The sequence below is a fragment of the Oncorhynchus kisutch genome, linkage group LG12, assembly GCF_002021735.2.
Source record: "Oncorhynchus kisutch isolate 150728-3 linkage group LG12, Okis_V2, whole genome shotgun sequence".
Taxonomy (NCBI): Eukaryota; Metazoa; Chordata; class Actinopteri; order Salmoniformes; family Salmonidae; genus Oncorhynchus; species Oncorhynchus kisutch.
This window is the reverse complement of record NC_034185.2, coordinates 40,677,603-40,701,149: the sequence shown is the minus strand read 5'-3', so window position 1 is coordinate 40,701,149 and position 23,547 is coordinate 40,677,603. Positions and strand designations below refer to the sequence as shown.

Sequence of the window (23,547 nt, the reverse complement as noted above, 5' to 3'; positions counted from 1 at the left end):
GCCCCGATCTCGCATCTGAATCAACTTTAGGAGACGGTCCTGGCGCTCGCTGGACTTTCTTGGGCACCCTGAAGCCTTCTTCACAACAATTGAACCGCTCTTCTTGAAATTCTTTATCATCCGATAAATGGTTGACTTAGGTGCAATCTTACTGGCAGCAATATCCTTGCCTGTGAAGCCTTTTTTGTGCAAAGCAATGATGACGGCACGCGTTTCCTTCCAGGTAACCATGGTTGACAGAGGAAGAACAATGATTCCAAGCACCACCCTGTTATTTGAACTCAATCAGCATGACAGAGTGATCTCCAGCCTTGTCCTTGTCAACACTCACACCTTTGTTAATGAGAGAATCACTGACATGATGTCAGCTTGTCATTGTGGCAGGGCTGAAATGCAGTGGAAATGTTTTTTGGGGATACAGTTCATTTGCATGGCAAAGAGAGACTTTGCAATTAATTGCAATTCATCTGATCACTCATCGTAACACTCTGGAGTATATGCAAATTGCCATCATACAAACTGAGGCAGCAGAATTAATACTTCTGTCATTCTCATAACTTTTGGCCACGACTGTACACTATACTGTGTGATTGTACACATGGATTGGATTGTGGGTTTACTAACACGTTAGCTAATATGGTGACAAAAATGTGTTAATTGTATTTAGCTTTAGCTTGGAGAGGTTTTTAAACCTGGTCACAGACAGCTGTTGTGTTGTGTACTGAAGTCCACTACCGAAGGAAAAAGGTGAGAGGAGAGCGCTTGGATGCAAAATGTAATTATACAACGAGCAAAGTGATGATTCTGTACATGGCTGCTATGTAAGTGAACTGTGTGTGCAGGTGATCAGGGGTGTATTCATTCCGCCGATTCTGTTGCAAAACTTTTTTAAACTGAAGCAAATGGAATGAAACAGGGATGGACCTACCTGAATTTGTCCAAGAGAAACTCATAAAGTCACAAAACACAATGTTTTGGAACTGTTTAGACTAATGACACCCAAGATCAGCTAGATGCAGGCAAGAGTGTGCAAGGCGGTATTGAATGTGTCGCAGTCTGTCACCTTGATTACTCCAATTTGTCTCTTGACCTGTGCACCTACATTAAAAACTTTAATTTGTAGGCTAGGTTGTAACAACCTCATTATGGGTATAGGGGAAATTAGAGTATCATGTAATAGCCTAAACCTATCAATGTTACATTGAGCTGGGGGAATTGAATATGAATAACAGTCATCCAATATGCTGTAATTGAAAAAACAAAATGTGTCCTCCTTCATAGCATATTGGATGTGTGTTCCCAGCCCCATCCAGGTTTAATATGGAGAAAATTACAATGGGACCTCCCACAGCCCCTCGACCCCTGTAGAACAGTCACACTAACACTAGCCTGGTGGGTGTCTGTATGTCTGTGTGTGCCTCAGCACCCTGACTGTGTTGGCTGATAGGTTTCCCAGGGGGTCCACTAACAACAGCTAACCTGCTGAGGTGGAGAGAACAACACTCTCCTGCTTCCCTGTACACAGTTTAATCAAGAGGAGGCAAGACCCTGCACTGCAGTCCCTCACTGCATCCACTTTAGGCTGCAGGTACCAGGCATTATAGGTCAAAATGGACTGCTTGGTTTTTAACAACATCAGAGAATATTCTATTGTATAAATCAATGGTCTAATAAAGTGTGGATGTGAAAAACTAAAGCTACAAGATGAGGATAACCCTACTTCAATTAACAGAAAGAGAACAGGAAGAATAGATGAGAAGAGAAGAGATAAGTGGATGATGACCCTACTGTAGAGGGATGAGTTCAGGGATCCATCCGGTCAGAGCATGGATGACAGTGAACTCTCCCAGCTCCTTCCTCTGTCCCGACACCACACTGCAACACAAACACACATATACTGTACATACACATTCCACCACAATGTACAAAACACACATTAGGAAACCACTGCTAAATTGACTACTATAGTTCCGGCTAACACACACACACACACACACACACACACACAGATATTCACAGTAGGGAGATTTGACCTAGCAGCAATTGGATGGGATAGTCAGAGACAGACAGTGGCTTCTCAGGCTTACAGAGGAAAAGTAATTTCATGCTTGATTGTTTATGAAATACACAAACACAGAAGTTGATTTCAGAGAAACCCTGGGAATTCCATTATATGATCTGTGTGTGTGTGTGTGTGTGTCTGATTGTTGGGGTGTGTGTGTGTGTGTGTGGGCGTACAGGTGTCCTGCTAGTGTTTTTGAACTGAAACAGATGTTTGTGTGTCTAATTGCACCTCATGGGACACTGTGCCCAACCTGTTCAGTAGACAGTAATGAATAGCAAAATGAAAGTTGATCAATGTTTACTGTTTGGCCTTACTCACTATCTGACACTGAAAAACTATAAACCATCCTAAAATTGTTACTGAGCTCCATACTGTGCTTTCTATAAAAAGCACACCAACAAAAATGGATATGGAAGATTCACGATTAAGACTACGCTTTTTATGACAGACACATGGTAAACGTTTTTTCAGAGCTTTATCTTCTTTGAACTTTCACTGGGGGTTATAAAAGATTCACAAGCAGAGAGAAACCCGATTTCCTGGATGAGATGAAACATTTATGTCCCAACCTTTGACAACCATAAAACTACAACATACAGTAAATCTGACAATTACATGCACGCACAAGCCACCAAATTGTAGAGTGACAGACCAGGGAATTGACCCACTGTGTCGGTTTCTACAATGCCAACAAAATAGCCCAGCAGTGTGTGTGTGTGTGTGTGTTTGTGTGTGCAGCTGTAGTGCTTTGTTTACTTACCTTCCCTTCCCCATCATGTACAGTAATAAAGTCCTCTGTAAACATATGGGGAGGTGTACTGGGGCTGAAATGAATGGCCTAAGGTGATCTAGCAGTCTAAGCCACCTCCCCTGGTGCCAGTGTTTCCCCAAGCATGTTTCTTCAGAAGCGGTGGCAAAGGTAATATTTGTTGGGGTTAGAACGACTGTATGAAGGTCACTTCCGGTGACTTTTTAATAGGACAATCTACTCCAAAATGCATGAAAATGTCATTATGTTGACACCATCAGAAAAATACTGCAAAAGATGAGACCACCTGCCTTGTAGGGAGGTGAGGGGCAAGTGTTGGTTGTGTGCTCGTGGCTCTCATTTTCCGCCACTGCTCATTCGTTTTTTCCACAAATAAACAGTACCAGTCAAAAGTTTGAACACACCTACTCATTCAAGGGTTTTTATTTATTTGTATTATGTAGAATAATAGTGAAGACATCAAAACTATGAAATAACACATATGGTATCATGTAGAAACCAAAAAAGTGTTAAACAAATCAAAATATATTTTATATTTGAGATTCTTCAAATGGCCACCCTTTGCCTTGATGACAGCTTTGCACACTCTTGGCATTCTCTCAATCAGCTTCCTGGGGAATGTAAAGCACCCTAACACCATCACACCTTCTCCTCAAAGCTTCACACATGCAGAGATCATCCTAGGCAGTTGGACTCATCAGACCAAAGGACAGATTTCCACCGGTCTAATGTCTATTGCTCGTGTTTCTTTGCTCAAGCAAGTCTCTTCTTATTATTGTTATCCTTTAGTAGTGGTTTCTTTGCAGCAATTCGACCATGAAGGCCTGATTCACGCAGTCTCTGAACAGTTGACGTTGAGATGTGTCTGTTACTTGAACTCTGGTAACTCTAATAAACTTATCCTCTGCAGCAGAGGTAACTTTGGGTCTTCCTTTCCTGTGGCGGTCCTCAGTTTCATCATAGCGCTTGATGGTTTTTGCGACTGCATTTGAAGAAACGTTCAAACTTCTTGAAATGTTCCGCATTGACTGACCTTCATGTCTTAAAGTAATGGACTGTCATTTCTCTTTGCTTATTTAAGCTGTTCTTGCCATAATATGGACTTGGTATTTTACCAATTAGGGCTATCTTCTAACACATAGAGGAAAGAAATTCTGCAAATGAACTTTTAACAAGGCACACCTGAAATGCATTTGTAGTGACTACCTCCTGAAGCTGGTTGAGAGACTGCCAAGAGTGAGCAAAGCTGTCATCAAGGCAAAGGGTGGTAGCCTAGTGGTGAGAGCGTTGGACTTGTAACCGAAAGGTTGCAAGATCGAATCCCCGAGCTGACAAGGTCAAATCTGCCGTTCTCCCCCTGAACAACGCAGTTAACCCACTGTTCCTAGGCCATCATCGAAAATAAGAATGTGTTCTTAACTGACTTGTCTAGTTAAAAAAAAAAAATTTTAAATATATTTTGATTTGTTTAACACTTTTTTGGTTACTAAACTCAGCAAAAAAAGAAACGTCCCCTTTTCAGGACCCTGTCTTCCAAAGATAATTTGTAAAAATCCAAATAACTTCACAAATCTTCATTGTAAAGGGTTTAAACACCATTTCCCATGCTTCTTCAATGAATCATAAACAAATAATGAACATGCACCTGTGGAACGGTCATTAAGACACTAACAGCTGACAGACGGTAGGCAATTAAGGTCACAGTTATGAAAACGTAGGACACTTAAAGAGGCCTTTCTACGGACTGAAAAACACCAAAAGAAAGATGCCCAGGGTCCCTGCTCATCTGCATGAATGTGCCTTAGGCATTCTGCAAGGAGGCATGCAGATGTTGCCAGGGTAATAAATTGCAATGTCCATACTGTGAGACGCCTAAGACAGAGCTACAGGACGGACAGTTGGTTGTCCTCGCAGTGGCAGACCACATGTAACACCTGCACAGGATCGGTACATCCGAACATCACAGCTGGTTGACAGGTACAGGATGGCAACAACAACTGCCGAGTTACACCAGGAATGCACAATCCCTCAATCAGTGCTCAGACTGTCCGAAATAGGCTGAGAAAGGCTGGACTGAGGGCTTGTAGACCTGTTGTAAGGCAGGTCCTCACCAGACATCACCAGCAACAATGTCGCCTATGGGCACAAACCCACCGTCGCTGGTCAGACAGGACTGGCAAAAAGTGCTCTTCACTGACGAGTAGCGGTTTTGTATCACCAGGGGTGATGGTCGGATTCACGTTTATTATCGAAGGAATCAGCGTTCCACCGAGGCCTGTACTCTGGTGGAACGCTTTGGAAGTGGAGTGTCCGTCATGGTCTGGGGCGGTGTGTCACAGCATCATCGGACTGAGCTTGTCGTCATTGCAGGCAATCTCAACGCTGTGCGTTACAGGGAAGACATCCTCCTTCCTCATAAGGTACCCGTCCTGCAGGCCCATCCTGACATGACCCTCCAGCATGACAATGCCAACAGCCATACTGCTCGTTCTGTACGTGATTTCCTGCAAGAAATGAATGTCAGTGTTCTGCCATGGCCAGCGAAGAGTCCGGATCTCAATCCAATTGAGCAGGTCTAGGACCTGTTGGATCGGAGGGTGAGGGGTAGGGCCATTCCCACCAGAAATGTCCAGGAACTTGCAGGTGCCTTGGTTGACGAGTGGGGTAACATCTCACAGCAAGAACTGTCAAATCTGGTGCAGTACATGAGGAAGAGATGCACTGCAGCATTTAATGCAGCTGGTGGCCACTCCAGATACTGACTGTTACTTTGGATTTTAACCCCCGCTTTGTTCAGGGACACATTATTCCAGTTCTGTTGGTCACATGTCTGTGGAACTTGTTCAGTTTATGTCTCAGTTGTTGAATATTGTTATGTTCATACAAATATTTACACGTCAAGTTTGCTGAAAGTAAACACAGTTGACAGTGAGAGGACGTTTCTTTTTTTGCTGAGTTTACATTATTCCATGTGTTATTTCATAGTTTTGATGTCTTCACTATTATTCTACAATGTACAAAATAGTAAAAATAAAGAAAAACCCTTGAATGAGTAGGTGTGTCCAAACTTTTCACTGGTACTGCATGTTAAAACTTGTCATTGATCTTAAATGGTTTAGTGCAAGATTTTGGTAATTAAGCCATTTTTCTACTTACCCAGGCAGATTAACTAATGGATACCATGATTTATGTCTCTGTGTGCAGTTTGAAGGAAGTTGAAGGTAGTTTTGCGAGACACTGCTAACTAGCATTAGCACAATGACTGGAAGACAATGGGAATGTGTAGACTTTAATCAATGTGCTAATGCTAGTTCGTAATTGCGCCAACGCAAGTTAGAAACTTTCTTTAAACTGCACATAGAGACATAAAAATGGTATCCATGAGTTCATTTGACTCTGTAACTAGAAAAAGTGCTTAATTGCCAATCGCATAAATATATATAGAAATAAATAAAAATAATTCAATTTTTTTTGTTAGTTTTTTTTGTTGAATTTTACCCCTTTTTCTCCCCAATTTGGTGGTATCCAATTGTTTAGTAGCTACTATCGTGTCTCATCGCTACAACTCCCGTACGGGCTCGGGAGAGACGAAGGTTGAGAGTCATGCGTCCTCCGATACACAACCCAACCAAGCCGCACTGCTTGCATCCAACCCACAGCACGAATCCAACTCGGAAACAAGCCGCACCAATGTGTCAGAGGAAACACCGTGCACCTGGCAACCTTGGTTAGCGAGCACTGCACCCGGCCCGCCACGCGAGTCGCTGCTGCGCGATGAGACAAGTATATCCCTACCGGCCAAACCCTCCCTAACCCGGACGACGCTAGGCCAACTGTGCGTCACCCCACGGACCTCCCGGTCGCGGCCGGTTACAACAGAGCCTGGGCGCAAACCCAGAGTCTCTGGTGGCACAGCTGGCGCTGCAGTACAGTATTTTGTCTGCAACGATTTAGCAGCAGCTGCAGCATGGGTTCGATTCCGGACTACTGGAAATTCAGCACACTCTCCATCTTCCCACTCTACTTCTGTCCTATCCAATAATTAAAAGAGAAGGAAAAAAATGAAAATAAAAATGAATGTGAGTTGTGCTTTCTAAGCTCTGTCGTAGTACTATGGACTGATAATAGGGTGTGTGCCAGGGGAGAACGGCTACCACCTCTCATTGAAGCTACGGAAGTTCAATGCCGACTTTGGTACTGCAGACATTGTTTCAAGATGGAAAAATAGTAATCTTTGTGGTCAATCTTTGTGTACATATTTTTTGGGGGGGGCACAATCATGGTGCCAATAATTGCTTCTAATACACCAGATGTATGTCCTTGAACTGATTGATAAAAAAAATAAAAAATAAATTGCACACAGAAGAAGTTAAGGATAATTTAGTTGCTGATGGCAGCCTGCTGTACCCAGTTTGGCCTTCAACTTGAGATACTCAATGAGAGAGGGCAACAGAGAGCCTGCAACGTCACTTCCTGGAGTAGCTCAAACTGCGCATGTTATGTCTCCATGAGACGCCGTCTTAACCGACTTCAATGCGGTATTGAGTCTTCACATAGGAATGAAAGAAATACTACAGTTTACTATAGAATACTACAGTACTTACCATAGAATTCTGTAGAATACTATACTACACTCTAGTATCCTTCGATCACATGTAGTACTTACTATAGCATTTTGTAGTATACTGTAGAATAGTAATAGACAGTATAATCCACAAAAAAACACTGTAGTAAACACTACAGTAATTTCTGCAAAAAAACACTTTTTTAACTATGGTAAATACAACAGTATTTCATTTGCCCATTTCTCCAGTAGGTGGTTTCCACAACAAGAAAGCTTCTACTTCTATGTCAAAGATAATACAATAAATACACTATAGTAAATACTACAGTGATATCAGAAATATCTGAAAAAAACACAACAGTATATTACAGTCCACAAAAACACTACAATAAATACTCCAACCCGCAAAAATACTACATTAGTTACAATAATATGGACTACAGTTTGTTTTACAACAGTATTCATATTATAGCTAGTGGCAATATGTGACTTTTTGTGAGACCCAATTCACATAGAAGTATAGATATATCGTCGCTTTTCTATGTCCACTATTTATATGCTTCCCATTCTTAAGTTTTGTTTTTGTGTCTTTTACTTTCGGTTTTGTACACCAGCTTCAAGCCTCTGCAACAATATTTTTGGTTATGGAAAATATATTTCACAGTGGTTTAGATAGTACAATGATTCTCATCACATAAACTGAAATGGTGGAGCAATTTCTGCATAGTGCAACTTTAACTGTAAATACTACAATATTCTACAGTTTACTAAAGTAAATGCTACAGTATTTACTGTAGTGTTTCTGCAGAATTTGGTCCGCCAAAACTACAGCCAATACAACATTAAAGTCGGCAAAAACACAAGTGAATACTATAGTATTTATACCAGAGTATACTATAGTATTTTCTCATATGGGTGGTGTCACTTGATCGATGGCTTTGTCAATTCATATATACAGTCATTGGTTTGTGCCCCCCCCCCCCAGTATTGAAGTTGATTGTTGGTTTGTGTCCCCTCTAGGGTGGTTGAGAGGTTTCAGTAGGATTTAACTACGGTTGAACTCACTCTGTGTTGGCCAGTTTAATGATGGCCTTGGCCAGCAGCATGGGCCACAGCTCTGATTGGTTGGTGGTGGCAGGAAGCAGCAGGTTGTTGTCCTCATCAAACGGCAACGCGTCGTCCACCATGATCTTCCTCCAGCAACCCTGACAGAAGGGGAAGGAAAAAAAAGCGAACAGATGAGGGAACAATAGAGCGAGAGGAGGGGAGAAAGAAGGCAAGAAAGAGAGAGCGACAGAAATTGGAAATTGACAGAGCACAGTGAGTTTAATTTACCAGCCCATTACAGTAACAATACTTTCCGTGTATCGTTCTTTATTCTTTAGATTTGATTAATAGGCTGGATATAATCTAATTTCCACTGACCAGGCAGTCAATGTTGAGACAACGGCAGAATATGTGAGTGTTGACTTCAATCGATTTGCTGTTTAAAACAAGAACGACTGGTCTGTACTAGCGCTGTAGGCATCTATTGTCCATTTGTCATGTAGGTACTGTATTTGATAGTAGCACCCTTGAGTATGATTCACACACACCAGAGAGCATTACAACAGTTATTAAATACAGACGGGAAGAGATGAAAAAGTGGTGAGCTGGGACTCACTCAGCATAAATGCCAAGTGAAAATCTTCCTAGGAACCCCATGTAATTTTTCATTCATATAGCTAACCTATTTAGCGATTGAAGATGGACATTCCTATTCCCACCATTCCATTTACCCTGCCTCTCGCCTTCTAGGAATCCATATGCTCTCTTCAACCCAGTGGCAGACAGGCAGCCCCTCAGTGTTCTCTATGTCCACTGGCTGTCTGTGGGAGTCACAGTGTTATACAGTGACAGACAGCTTCAGTCTTTAGACGCACAGTGTAATCTGACTGACTGATCACAGCTGTGCCGCTCTCTCTCTCTGTCTCACTGCCCCCCCCCCCCATCCTAATCATCGCCCTCAGGAGCTGCTCAACCTTTCTGCAGATGAGACTGGACAGGGTGTGAAGGAGCTAACTTCATTAAGAGAGAGGGAGAGAGGGCAGAGGAGTATGTGAAAGAAAGGGCGGGAGAAAGGGGGGAAAAAGACAGAGATAAACAAGGAGAGAGAGGGGAGAAGAGCGAAAGAGTGAGAGGGGACAAGAGAAAGAGAGAGCGAGAAAGAGACGGGAATAGAGAACGAAAGAGAGGGTATGGCGTATAATGTCTCCTTATCCATCTGTTAGCATGCTAGTTTTGGCATGGGAGCTGCTGCCTCCAATCTTGTCAACCTGCCCAGTGAGTTTAACTGTTACATTCTCTCGTCCTCCTATGCTTCTTTACCTCACAATCTCTTTGTTATTGTTGTGATTGATACGCTTATGTTCCAAAACATCTATTTTCGAACATCGAAAATCAAACGATTTGATTTAAAAAAATTGAATATGCCTATCTTCACCAGCCGAGAACTGTAGACAAACAGAATACAAGTTGAGGAAATACTCCTGAAGACTATTTGCAAATACAGTCTCATAACTGTGAGCATCATCACAGAGCTAACACGGAGAAAACAAAGTGTGGTAGACTTACAGTGCCTTCAGAAAGTATTCATATCCCTTGACTTATTCCACATTTTGTTGTGAATTCAAAATGGATACATTCTACACACAATGCCCCATAACGAGACAGTGAAAACATATTTTTAAAACATTTTGCAAATGTATTGAAAATGAAGTACAGAAATATCTCATTTACATAAGTTCACACACCCCTGAGTTATTACTTTGTAGAGGAACATTTCTGAGTAAGTGTCAAGAGCTTTGCACACCTGGATTGTACAACATTTGCCAATTATTATTTTCTAAATTATTCAAGCTCTGTCAAATTGGTTATTGATCATTGCTAGACACCCATTTTCAGGTATTGCAATAGTTTTTCAAGAAGTTAAGTCAAAACTGTAACTTGACCACTTAGGAACATTCACCGTCTTCTTGGTAAGCAACTCCAGTTTAGATTTGGCCTTGTGTTTTAGGTTATTGCCCTGCTAAAAGGTGAATTAATTTCCCAGGTGTCTGGTGGAAAGCACACTGAACCCAATTTTTCTCTAGGGTTTTGCCTGTGCTTACAGTAGCTCCGATCTGTTTCTTTTTTATACTGAAAAACTCCCCAGCCCTCAATGACTACAAGCATAACCATAACATGATGCAACCACCACTGCACTGTGCTTGAAAAATATGGAAAGTGGTACTCAGTAATGTGTTTGATTTGCCCCAAAACATAACACTTTGTAGTCAGGACAAAAGTGAATTGCTTTGCCACATTTCTTGTAATATTACTTTAGTGCAGGGGTGGGCAATTCCAGTCCTCGAGGGCCTGATTGGTGAAATAGTTTTCCCCCAGCCCCAGCTAACACACCTGACTCCAATAATCACCTAATCATGATCTTCAGTTTAGAATTCAATGTGATTAATCAGCTGTGTTTGCTAGGGATGGAGAAAAAGTGTGCCGCCAATCAGGCCCTCGAGGACTAGAGTTGTCCACCCCTGCTTTAGTGCCTTTTATTCTGTACAGGCTTCCTTCTTTTCACTGTCATTTAGGTTAGTATTGTGGACTAGGTACAAAATGTTGTTGATCCATCCTCAGTTCTCTCCTATAACAGCCATTAAACTCAAACAGTTTTAATGTCACCATTGGCCTCAATGTGAAATCCCTAACCTGTTTCGTTCCTCTCCGGTAACTGAGTTAGGGAAGACGCCTGCATCTTTGTAGTGACTGGGTGTAATTGATATACCATCCAAAGTGTAATTAATAACTTCCCCACGCTCAAAGGGATATTCGATGTCTGCTTTTTTTTTTTACCCATCTACCAATAGGTGCCCAAATTTGCAAGGCATTGGAAAACTTCCCTGGTCTTCGTGGTTGAATCTGTGTTTGAAATTCACTGCTCGTCTGAGGGACCTTACAGATCATTGCACTGTATATGTGGGGTACAGATGAGATGAGAGATGATGTAGTCATTATTGCACACAGAGTGAGTCCAACTTATTATGGGACCTGTTGTGAACATTGTTAGTCCTGAACTTATTTATGCTTGCCATAAAAAAGGATTTATTATTGACTCAAGACATTTCATATTTTCATTTTTTATTAATTTGTAAAAAATAAATAAAAATAATAATAATAATACTTTGACATTATGGGGTATTGTGTGTAGGCGAATGACCAAAAAATTTGCGATTTAATCCCTTTAAAATTCAAGCTGTAACACAACAAAATGTGGAAAGAGTCAAGGAGTTTGAATACTTTCTGCGGGCACTGTATCAGTGGAGGCTAGTGGGAGGAGCTATAGGAGGATGGTCTAATTGTAATGGCTGGAATGGAATCAATTCAACGGTATCAAACACATCAAACATATGGAAACCACATCTTTGACTCTGTTCCGTTCTTCCATTCCAGCCACTACAATCCTCCTATAGCTCCTCCCACCAGCCTCCACTGCAATCTATGTATCATCATACTTCATACCGACGACTGACATTGCTTTGGAATTACCCCACCATACAGCAAGACCCATATCATGACTGAGTGCCACCGCCTTGCTGTCATAAAGGTATCCCACAATGATATCCTGAGGCAGATGACTCCTGTTAAACCTTATCAATTCATCGGACGATTTGCAAAGCCTCCTCATATTAACACAGCAGCGAGACTGATTGATTCCTGCCTGAGTGGATGTGGCTGGACTGCTTCTGTGTCCTCCATTCTCTGTGCAGCCCTCTGAAATGAATTATGGATTGTCTTTATCTCCTAGGTGCACCGGTGGAAATGAGCTGACAATGTTTGTGTCTGAGCAACCTCAGGGTATGAGAGACGTTCAGACATGATTTAACATGGTAAGAACATGAAGGTGAATGAAAACATTTGGAAGCTACAAAGAGTCGAATTTACTGTATCTCGCAAAGTGGAAAACATTCCATGCTAATAACTCGATACCCTATAGGACGGAGCAGGTTCACAGGAGCAGTTTCACAGTCCCAGATTAACGGACCCAGATTAAGCCTGGACTAAAAAGTGCCCTCAATGAAGACTGAGTCCAGGGGTACTGCAGGGGTAAACTGGGTCGGAGAAACTATGCCTATAATCTGTTTTGAATACCCCTATCACTCACCATCCAGTAGAGTTTGACCACGTACTTCCCATAGACGTTATAGAGAGGCATGTGGCCCTTGACCACCTTACACAGGGAGTAGATGTGTTCCCAAGGCTTCCAGACGTCAGACCCCTGCTCTACTGACGTCCCATTATAGATCTTCCACACTATGTAGATTTCACTCACTATCCACCTGAAGAGCTGGGAAGAGGGACATGATGGAAAAAACAAAACAATCAATTGATCAATGACTAAGTGACTTTAAATTAACCAAATCAATCACATAATCTAGGGTCCCTCCATTACTGTCCATCAGAAATCACTGTTAGATGACAACAGTATGATAAGCCTTTATGAAAAGGTAAGTAAAGTAAAGTGTGTGGGAGAGCGCTTACCTCACTGCAGAGCAGATGTTCATTGGCTGCGGTCAGGTCAAATGATGATTCGTTCTCCACTATTACCGGAGGCTAGTTTAAATGCATGAGATGTTTTTAACATGGGAACAAAACAATGGAAACAGTGCATATCTATGATGCATCAAACATCCACTTTTCCCACTTCTAAAGTGATGGACGCCTGGGCTCTGTGCAGTCAACAATGTTCTGAAAGTTACTGAACTGCAAAATTAAACATTACACAGACACATTTTGTAAAGCGGCGTTGGGAAGTTTACTAGATTACCCTCTGAAAAGCAGGTTACCCACGTTAAATTTAAATATTCATGAAACTCAATCATTTTACTTTTCAAATATGCTTTGCAAAAAGACTCCACCATAGTTTATCCAGGATTCCCCAAGAGGACATGTTTGCAATGAATATTGGATTAGGGAGTAAAGATAAGAGACTCCAACAGAACACTAATCAAATACGAATTAAAAGACCACCGATCGTGAAGAGAGAGCCTTCAAGGGAGATTGTATTTTTTTCTTCTCTCTCACTCTCTCCCTCCATCCATGGAGAGCCCTTCCATTGTCATGGAAACCGTACATAACAACCCACACCTCAACTTTTTCCGTCAATTAGGGGGTTCTAGAATAGGATGGTGGAGAGTGGAAGGAAGAAACAGAACAGCTGTGCTTAATTGGGTATTCCTGTGTGTTTCCTTTTATACAGAATGAATGAAACGTTCTTCACATTGTTGAGCAGAAGACACAGCAAGCTTAATTACTCAGTGTTGCACAGACAAACAGAGTTACTTTTTGTTAACAGCCATACATTTCGGCACACTACCTGATAAGATGGCCCTGAGTGGTCTGGCTATATATGGCACTCGGCTGAAATTTGTCATACACTGTACATGTAGCTTAGTATAGTGGAACATTCTGTTCTTGTGCAGTCTCTTTGCAGTGTCGACTTTAAGGCGGAAGTCTGTATGATGAAAAGGATATACTGAAGGCCCTGAGCAGTGGTGGAAAAAAGTACCCAACTGTCATACTTAAGTAAAAGTAAAGATACCTTCATAGAAAATGACTCAAGTAAAAGACACCCAATAAAATGCTACTTGAGTGAAAGTCTAAGTATTTGGTTTTAAATATACTTAAGTATCAATAGTAAATGTAATTCCTAAAATATACTTAAGTATAAATAACTTCTTATAGCTTAAATCAAGCAAACCAGGCGTCAATTATTTTTTCTAAATGTATGTATTGCCAAGGACACACTGCAATCATTTGACAATCATTTACAAACAAAGAATTTGTGTTCAGTGAGTCGGCCAGATCAGAGGCAGTACGGATGACCAGGGATTTCTCTTGATAACTGTGCGAAGCACTCAAAATGTAACGAGAACTTTTGCGTGTCACAGAAAATGTATGAAGTAAAATGTACATTATTGTATTTAGGAATGTAGTGGAATAAATATAACAGTTGTCAAAAATATAAATAGTAAAGTACACATACCCCAAAAAACTACTTAAGAGGTACTTTAAAGTATTTTTACTGAAGTACTTTACACCACTGGCCCTGAGTATATCTAGTACTGTGCATCCTCTGTGTCCTCTATGTTGGATGCAGACTGTGTGACACACCATCCAAGACCATGTCCTGAAGAAGTACCCTTACCTTGGTGAGTATGTGCTCTGAAGGGCGCTTCCATGAGTGCACTTTCAGCAACAGAGGCAGCTCGACCTTTCCCTCTGGATCCTCAAAGAATGGCTGTGGACAAAGAGTGATAAATAAAAAAGTATACCAGTTTCATTGAAGGACCAAAAAACTGACAACTGTGCCTATAGACTCCGAAATAGTTGGGAAGAGATTTTGCGATGTACCGATACCATGGCACATTGTTTATTAACTGATACGCTAAACGTCGGATTCAAAACGTTACTATACAAAATTCTTGCAACCAATATAATGTTATGTAGAGTTGAAGTCGGAAGTTTAAATACACCTTAGCCAAATACAATTAAACTCAGTTTTTCACAATTCCTGACATTTATTCCAAGTAAAAATGCCCTGTTTTAGGTCAGTTAGGATAACCACTTTATTTTAAGAATGTGAAACGTCAGAATAATAGTAGAATGAATTATTTATTTCAGATTTGATTTATTTCACCACATTTCCAGTGGGTCAGAAGTTTACATACACTCAATTAGTATTTGGTAGCATTGCTTTTAAATTGTTTAACTTGGGTCAACGTTACGGGTAACCTTCCACAAGCTTCCCACAATAAGTTTGGTGAATTTTGGCACATTCCTCCTGACAGAGTTGGTGTAACTGAGTCAGGTTTGTAGGCCTCCTTGCTCACACACGCTTTTTCAGTTCTGCCCACAAATCTTCTATTGGATTGAGGTCAGGGATTTGTGATGGCCACTTCAATACCTTGACTTTGTTGTCCTTAAGCCATTTTGCCATAACTTTGGAAGTATGCTTGGGGTCATTGTCCATTTGGAAGACCCATTTGCGACCAAGCTTTAACTTCCTGACTGATGTCTTGAGATGTTGCTTCAATATCTCCACATAATTGTACTCCTCATGATGCCATCTATTTTGTGAAGTGCACCAGTCTCTCCTGCAGCAAAGCACCCCCACAACATGATGCTGCCACCCCCCTGCTTCACGGTTGGGATAGTGTTCTTCGGCTTGCAAGCATCCCCATTTTTCTTCCAAACATAACGATGGTCATTATGGCCAAACAGTTCTATTTTTGTTTCATCAGACCAGAGGACATTTCTCCAAAAACTACGATCTTTGTCCCCATGTGCAGTTGCAAACCGTAGTCTGGCATTTTAATGATGGTTTTGGAGCAGTTGCTTCTTCCTTGCTGAGCGGCCTGTCAGGTTATGTCGCTATAGGACTAATTTTACTGTGGATATAGATATTTTTGTACCTGTTTCCTCCAGCATCGTCACAAGTTCCATTGCTGTTGTTCTGGGGTTGATTTGCACTTTTCGCACCAAAGTACATTCATCTCTAGGAGACAGAACGTGTTTCCTTCCTGAGCGGTATGACGGCTGTGTGGTCCCATGATGTTCATATTGTCTACTATTGTTTGCACAGATGAACATGGTACCTTCAGACGTTTGGAAATTGCTCCCCTTGGCTGATTTCTTTTGATTTTCCCATGATGTCAAGCAAAGAGGCACTGAGTTTGAAGGTAGGCCTTGAAATACATCCACAAGTACACCTCCAACTAACTCAAATTATGTCAATTAGCCTATCAGATGTTTCTAAAGCCATGATATCATTTTCGGGAATTTTCCAAGCACAGTCAACTTAGTGTATGTAAACTGGAACCCACTGGAATTGTGATACAGTGAATTATAAGTGAAATAATCTGTCTGTAAACAATTGTTGGAAAAATTACTTGTTTCATGCACAAAGTAGATGTCCTAACCGACTTGTTAACAAGACATTTGTTGAGTGGTTGAAAAAGGAGTTTTTATGACTCCAACCTAAGTGTATGTAAACTTCCTACTTCAACTGTACACTACCGGTCAAAAGTTTAGGAACACCTACTCATTCAAGGGTTTTTCTTTATTTTTACTATTGTATACATTTTTTGAATAACAGTGAAGACATCAAAACTATGAAATAATACATATGGAATCATGTAGTAACCGAAAAAAAAGTGGTAAACAAATCAAAATATATTCTGTATTTGAGATTCTTCAAATAGCCACCCTTTTCCCTGATGATAGCTTTGCACAGCCTATGATTCCATGTGTTACTTCATAGTCTTAATGTCTTCAATATTATTCTACAATGTAGTAAAAATAAAGAAAAACCCTTGAATGAGTAGGTGTGTCTAAACTTTTGACTGGTACTGTATATACAGTGCCTTCGGAAAGTATTCAGACCCCTTGAATTTTTCCACATTTTGTTACGTTAACGCCTTATTCTAAAATTGAAGAAAACTACAACTTGATTGGAGTCCACCTGTGGTAAATTCTACTGATTGGACATGACATGGAAAGGCACATAACTGTCTATATAAGGTCCCACAGTTAACAGTGCATGTCAGAGCAAAAACCAAGCCCTGATGTCGAAGGAATTGCCCGTAGAGCGCCAAGACAGGATTTTGTCGAGGCACAGATCTGGAGAAGGATATGGGAGAACCTTCCAGAAGTACAGCCATCTCTGTATCACTCCACCAATCTGGCCTTTATGGTAGTGGCCAGACGGAAGCCACTCCTCAGTAAAAGGCACATGACAGCCCGCTTGCAGTTTGCCAAAAAGTACCTAAAGACTATTAGACCATGGGAGACAACATTCTCTGGTCTGATGAAACCAAGATTGAACTATTTGGCCTCAATGTCAAGTGTCACGTCTGGAGGAAACCTGCCACCACCCCTACGGTGAAGCATGGTGGTGGCAGCATCATGCTGTGGGGATGTTTTTCAGCGGCAGGGACTGGGATACTAGTCATTATCGAGGCAAGGATGAATGGAGCAAAGTACAGAGATCCTTGATGAAAACTTTCTCCAGAGCACTCACTACCTCAGACTGGGGCGAAGGTTCACCTACCAACAGGACAATGACACTAAGCACACAGCCAAGACAACGCAGGAGTGGCCTCAGGACAAGTCTCTGAATTTCCTTGAGTTGCACATCCAGGGCCCAGACAGGAACCCGGTCGAACATCTCTGGAGAGACCTGAAAATAGCTGTGCAGCAACGCTCTCCATCCAACCTGACAGACCTTGAGAGGATCTGCAGAGAAGAATGTGAGAAACTCCCCAAATACAGGTGTGCCAAGCTTGTAGCGTTATACCCAAGAAGACTCTAGGCTGTAATCGCTGCCAAAGGTGCTTCAACAAAGTACTGATTAAAGGGTCTAAATACTTGCATAAATGTGATATTTCTGTTAACTTTTAATACATTTGCAAACATTTCTAAAAACCTGTTTTTGCTATGTCATTATGGGGTATTGTATGTAGATTGATGAGGGGAAAAACTATTTAATACATTTTAGAATACGGCTGTAATGTAACAATGTGGAAAAAGTCAAGGGGTCTGAATACTTTCTGAATGTACTGTGTATGTGTATTATATTTACCCCAAAAAATATGGGGTATTGGAAATTCAGAAATGTACATTGATGAAAGCTACAATTTATATGCAGTTACCCCCAAAAAGAAAAAGAGCCAAAGAAACTCAGGTTGATGTTTATTATCATGAGTCTTGTCCTGGAGCGATTTTTCTTAGATAGGCCAGCTGCAAAGTCAACATTGGCTATATTGTAAAAACTCAAACAAAAATGAGCTTGTTGGTCTTAATTTAAGGTTAGGGTTAGGCATTAGGGTAAGCAGCGTGGTTAACGGTTAAGGTTTTAAATCTGATTTTATGACTTTGAGGCTGTACCAGCTTGTACCCAATCTGCAGAGCTGCCTCCAGAACAAGATTCATGCCAAAAAAAATGCTAACCTGCCAAAGAAACATGAGGCACTGCAGGCTACAGTATCTATGAAATCAATCCATAGATGGATAGCCTTGATCCTGTAGGAATTTCACTAGGCCCAATCCATCAATACTCACCAAAAATGGACTCTTCCCCATCTTTCCATCCTTAGCGCCCTTGGCCCCATCCCATTTCTCTGTGTTGACCTCTGCCTCACTCCACTCCGGCCAGATGGGGTAGCGGCATCTCCTCAGCTCTCCTGGGCCCTCTGAGGCACTAGCCACCAGGGACGATGCTCTGGGGTGTAACCACAAACAAGCATGATTCAGGTTTGACACCAATAAACAGGTGCTGTGGTATCCATAAACCCAAGATGATATAAAATTGATGTCCAAATGTATCAATCCTGTTCAAGTAACTCCTCTCGTCGCTAAAGTGATTTGTAGCAGCAGGGCATAGACCTCTAGTCACAGCACTGTTTAGGCTATACAGTATTATTACTACCGATACAATCATGTACTGACTCCCTTCCTCATACTGTCAGTAACTTGGATTGGGAGAGCCGCGGGCCAAGGATTTCAAAGCTGGAACCCTGGCAAGTTGCCCCGTGTACAGCTTGTTCGTGAAACACAGTGGTTGTGCGCTTTTGTAAAGCGAGAGCAGAACAAGAGCCCTGAAGCTATAGATAATTAATGCCCGCGTGTAGGCTAGCTACAGAAACGCCCACAATAACAAGAAGCAGGGCTCATATAACTAGCTAGCGAGTAGGATGGTGAAAATGGGCGTTTAAATCCTGAAGTGTTTAAAATTAGGAGACCTTAGCTACTTTTTTTCTGGCTGAGGTTCAAATTTCGTGGGCTCAATCATAGTAGACAGACGTGACAAATCACGTAACGCAGTCGGCTGCCTAGCCCCTGTCAGAAGACATAATACTTTGTTCAAAACCAAGTGGGAAGGTGGTAAATACCAGTTGATTAAATCGTATGCTTTGAACTTGGCTAAGTGCCAACGAGCGGAGTCAACCCTAAACTAAAGATAAAGCTATTAGGCTTGCAAATAAATTATAGTGCTAAAAAAAACATATTAATAGATTGCAATTTTAATAAATACTGTTTTGTTGTTGCATTTAACTGCCGAAAATAAAATGCTGTTGTCGAGGTCATTTCCTTAAGATGCGACCCCATTTTGATATCAATTTCTTTGCACGACCCCAACATATATATATATTTAATTGGGGCTATGACAGTCTATTACAAATCAGTCTGACAGTATTTTTGACAGTATTTCAATCTGAAGAAAATATGGTTTGAAGAAGCCCATTAAAATACGTAATATAGCATAGTGCCTAAGAACAGCCCTTAGCCGTGGTATATTGGCCATATACTAACACCTCCCCGGTCCTTATTGCTAAATTATAAACTGGGTGGTCGAGCCCTGAATGCTGTTTGGCTGACAGCCATGATATATCAGACCGTATATAACCAGGGTATGACAAATCAAGTATTTTTACTGCTCTAATTACGTTGGTAACCAGTTAATAATAGCAATAAGGCACATCGGGGGTTGGTGGTATATGGCCAATTTACCACGGCTAGGGGCTATTGCCAGGCACTCCGTGTTGCGTAGTGCATAAGAACAGCCCTTAGCCGTGGTATAATGACCATATAACACACCCCCTCAGGCCTTACAGCTTAAATATACTATAGAAAGCCCCAGCAAAAAATAATGGGGGGGTAGTATGATTGATTGACACCTGTCATACCTTACCAACAAGTTCACACATTAGCTAGCTAACGTTGCTGTGTACTTTGCAATTAGCTTGAATAGCTACCTATGACAGTGATAACAACACATAACATGTAACAACATAGCAAATATAATTTGAAATCAGAGTATTTCAGTGTTGCTTGACATGATAAATAAGGAATAGTAGGGCATAGATACTAGAGCAAGCTTGGCCATCAAACCAGCTTGACCATCAAACCAATCTTACTCTTTATTTGGTGTCTGTCCTTGTGATGAAGTGACTCGGCTGGAGGACAACTCCTTTTTCTTTGGTGGAGCTTTTGACATTCCGGCTCTGTCGTGGACGTTGGCTCACCTTAACTATTAGCTGAAATAAGTGACAGTGTTAGCTAGCTACATGGCTTGGAAGACCACGTTTGTTTTTGCTGGAAGCTCAGCTGGAGAAAGTTTGATAATGTTGCTAAGCGACAAAGCCCCAGCCGCAGGACATCATGGGAGCCTCCCAGGCCCCTAAGCCAGTCGGGTTATCATTGATACAACCTACTGCTCTCACTGCACCAATTACGTATATAGACCACTGTATATTTAAATCATTGCACTGCACCCGTCAAATGAACTGCATCTGCCCTCATTAACATCTTCATTATTATACCGTTTAAAAAAAAAATATTTCTTCTCTTCTCTTTACCATGGAACTTTACTTACCCGACAGGCAGGTAGCCGAGTGGTTAGAGCGTTGGGGCCAGTTACCGAAAAGTTGCGAGATCGATCCTCGTCGAGCTGACAAGGTACATATCTGTCCTTCTGTCACTGAATAAGGCAGTCAACCCACTGTTCCTAGTTCGTCATTATAAATACGAATTTGTTCTTAACTGACTTGCCTAGTTAAATCAAATAAAAATGCATAAACTGAGGAGAAAACCACAATAAACAAGGTTCAGGATACATTGGAATAATCATATGAATTTGTTTTTCCTTCAATTCTGGATTTGTTTTATGTATTCTGGATCAGTTTTATGTATTCCACTTGTATTCCACTTGTGTGTAGGCCTCATCTTATTCTCCATTTACGTTTGGCTTATGCTGACTAAATTAATTGTACTGTTCAAACGAGAAGGACTGTTTCCTAGCTAGGTCTATATCTGGGTATTGTGATTAATGAGATTAATTTTACTGTTGCTATTTCATAAATAAAACGTAAATTTGCTACTCAAATATATCCTACAACATCTATGCATTCAAAATATCCCAACAACAGGGAATGTAGCCAAATGGACTTTTCATTAAGTGAATAACAAGCCCAGGAAATACCACAGTGAAAAAGTTTAAATGCACTACTTTCGTTCATCTGCTTACTCTGCCCACATACAGTGTATTCTGAAAGTATTCAGACCCCTTGACTTTTTCCACATTTTGTTATGTTACAACCTTATTCTAAAATGTATTAAATAGTTTTTTCCCCCTCATCAACCTGCACACAATACCCCATAATGACAAAGCAAATACAGGTTTTTAGACATATTTGCAAATGTATTAAAAATTAAAAACAAATATCACATTTACATAAGTATTCAGACCCTTTACTCAGTACTTTGTTGACGCACCTTTGGCTGCGATTACAGCCTCGAGTCTTCTTTGGTATGACGCTACACGCTCGGGACTTCTGTATTTGGGGAGTTTCTCACATTTTTCTCTGCAGATCCTCTCAAGCTCTGTCAGGTTGGATGGGTAGCGTTGCTGCACAGGGTTCATGTCTGGGCTTTGGCTGGGCCACTCAAGGACATTCAGAGACTTATCCCAAAGCCACTCCTGCGTTCTGTTGGCTGTGGGCTTAGGGTCATTGTCCTATTCGGAGAGGAACCTTCGCCCCCAGTCTGAGGTCCTGAGCGCTCTGGACCATGTGTCATTAAGGATCTCTTTGTACTTTGCTCTGCTTATCATTCCCTTGATCCTGACTAGTCTCCCAGTCTCATTCACTGAAAAACATGCCCACATGCTGCCGCCACCATGCTTCACCGTAGGGATGGTGCCAGGTTTCCTCCAAACATGACGCTTGGCATTCAGGCCAAATAGTTCAATCTTGGTTTCATCAGACCAGAGAATCTTGTTTCACATGGTCTGAGAGTCCTTTAGGTGCCTTTTGGCAAATTCCAAGCGGGCTGTCGAGTGTCTTCCATCTGGCCACCCTACCATAAAGTATTAATTGGTGGAGTGCTGCAGAGATGGTTGTCCTTCTGGAAGGTTCTCACATCTCCACAGAGGAACTCTAGAGCTCTGTCAGAGTAACCAATGGGTTCTTGTTCACCTCCATGACCAAGGCACCTTCTCCCCCGATTGCTCAGTTTGGCCCGATGGCCAGCTCTAGGAAGAGTCTTGGTGGTTCCAAACTTCTTCCATTTAAGAATGATGGAGGCCATCATCTGTGCCTCAACACAATCCTGTCTCAGAGCTCTATGAACAATTCCTTCGACCACATGTCTTGGTTTTTATTCTGACATGCACTGTCAACTGTGGGACCTTATATAGAAAGGTACAAGTTGAAGTTGGACATTTTCATACACTTAGGTTGGAGTCATTAAAACTAGTTTTTCAACCACTCCACAACTTTCTTGTTAACAAACTATAGTTTTGGCAAGTCGGTTAGGACATCTAGTTTGTGCATGACACAAGTAATTTTTCCAACAATTGTTTACAGACAGATTATTTCACTTATAATTCACTGTATCACAATTCCAGTGGGTCAGAAGTTCACATACACTAAGTTGACTGCTATTAAACAGCTTGGAAATTCCAGGAAATTATGTAATGGCTTTAGAAGATTCTGATAGGCTAATTGACATAATTTGAGTCAATTGGAGGTGTACCTGTGGATGTATTTCAAGGCCTACCACTCAGGAAGGAGACGCGTTCTGTCTTAATCCTATAGAAAATATGTGGGCAGAACAGAAAAAGCGTGTGCGAGCAAGGAGGCCTACTAACCTGACTCAGTTACAGCAGCTCTGTCAGGAGGAATGGGCCAAATTTCTCCCAATCAATTATTGTGGGAAACTTGTGGAAGGCTGCCTGAAACGTTTGACCGAAGTTAAACAATTTAAAGGCAATGCTACCAAATACTAATTGAGTGTATGTAAACATTTGACCCACTGGGAATGTGATGAAAGAAATTAAAGCTGAAATAAATCATTTTCTCTACTATTATTCTGACATTTCACATTCTTAAAATAAAGTGGTGATCCTAACTGACCTAAGACAGGGAATCTTTACTATGATTAAATGTCAGGAATTGTGAAAAACTGAGTTGAAATGTTTTTGGCTAAGGTGTATGTAAACTTTCGACTTCAATTGTATGTGCCTTTCCAAATCATGCCCAATCAATTGAATTTACCACAGGT

At 41.3% G+C, this 23,547-nt stretch overlaps 1 protein-coding gene across 1 annotated transcript in view; it reads right to left on the bottom strand.

Moving 5' to 3' along the window:
• adgb (androglobin) overlaps positions 1-20,697 on the bottom strand; it is a 104,174-nt gene extending 83,477 nt beyond the window's left edge. The window contains exons 1-7 of the mRNA XM_020496955.2: positions 20,403-20,697; positions 18,547-18,706; positions 14,633-14,725; positions 12,967-13,038; positions 12,590-12,772; positions 8,464-8,603; positions 1,789-1,875 (exon numbers count right to left, since the gene is read on the bottom strand). Of these exons, the coding sequence (XP_020352544.1) occupies positions 1,789-1,875; positions 8,464-8,603; positions 12,590-12,772; positions 12,967-13,038; positions 14,633-14,725; positions 18,547-18,706; positions 20,403-20,482 (815 nt within the window). The 5' untranslated portion in view covers positions 20,483-20,697. The remainder of the gene's footprint in view (positions 1-1,788; positions 1,876-8,463; positions 8,604-12,589; positions 12,773-12,966; positions 13,039-14,632; positions 14,726-18,546; positions 18,707-20,402) is intronic.
• Positions 20,698-23,547: the final 2,850 nt, after the last annotated feature.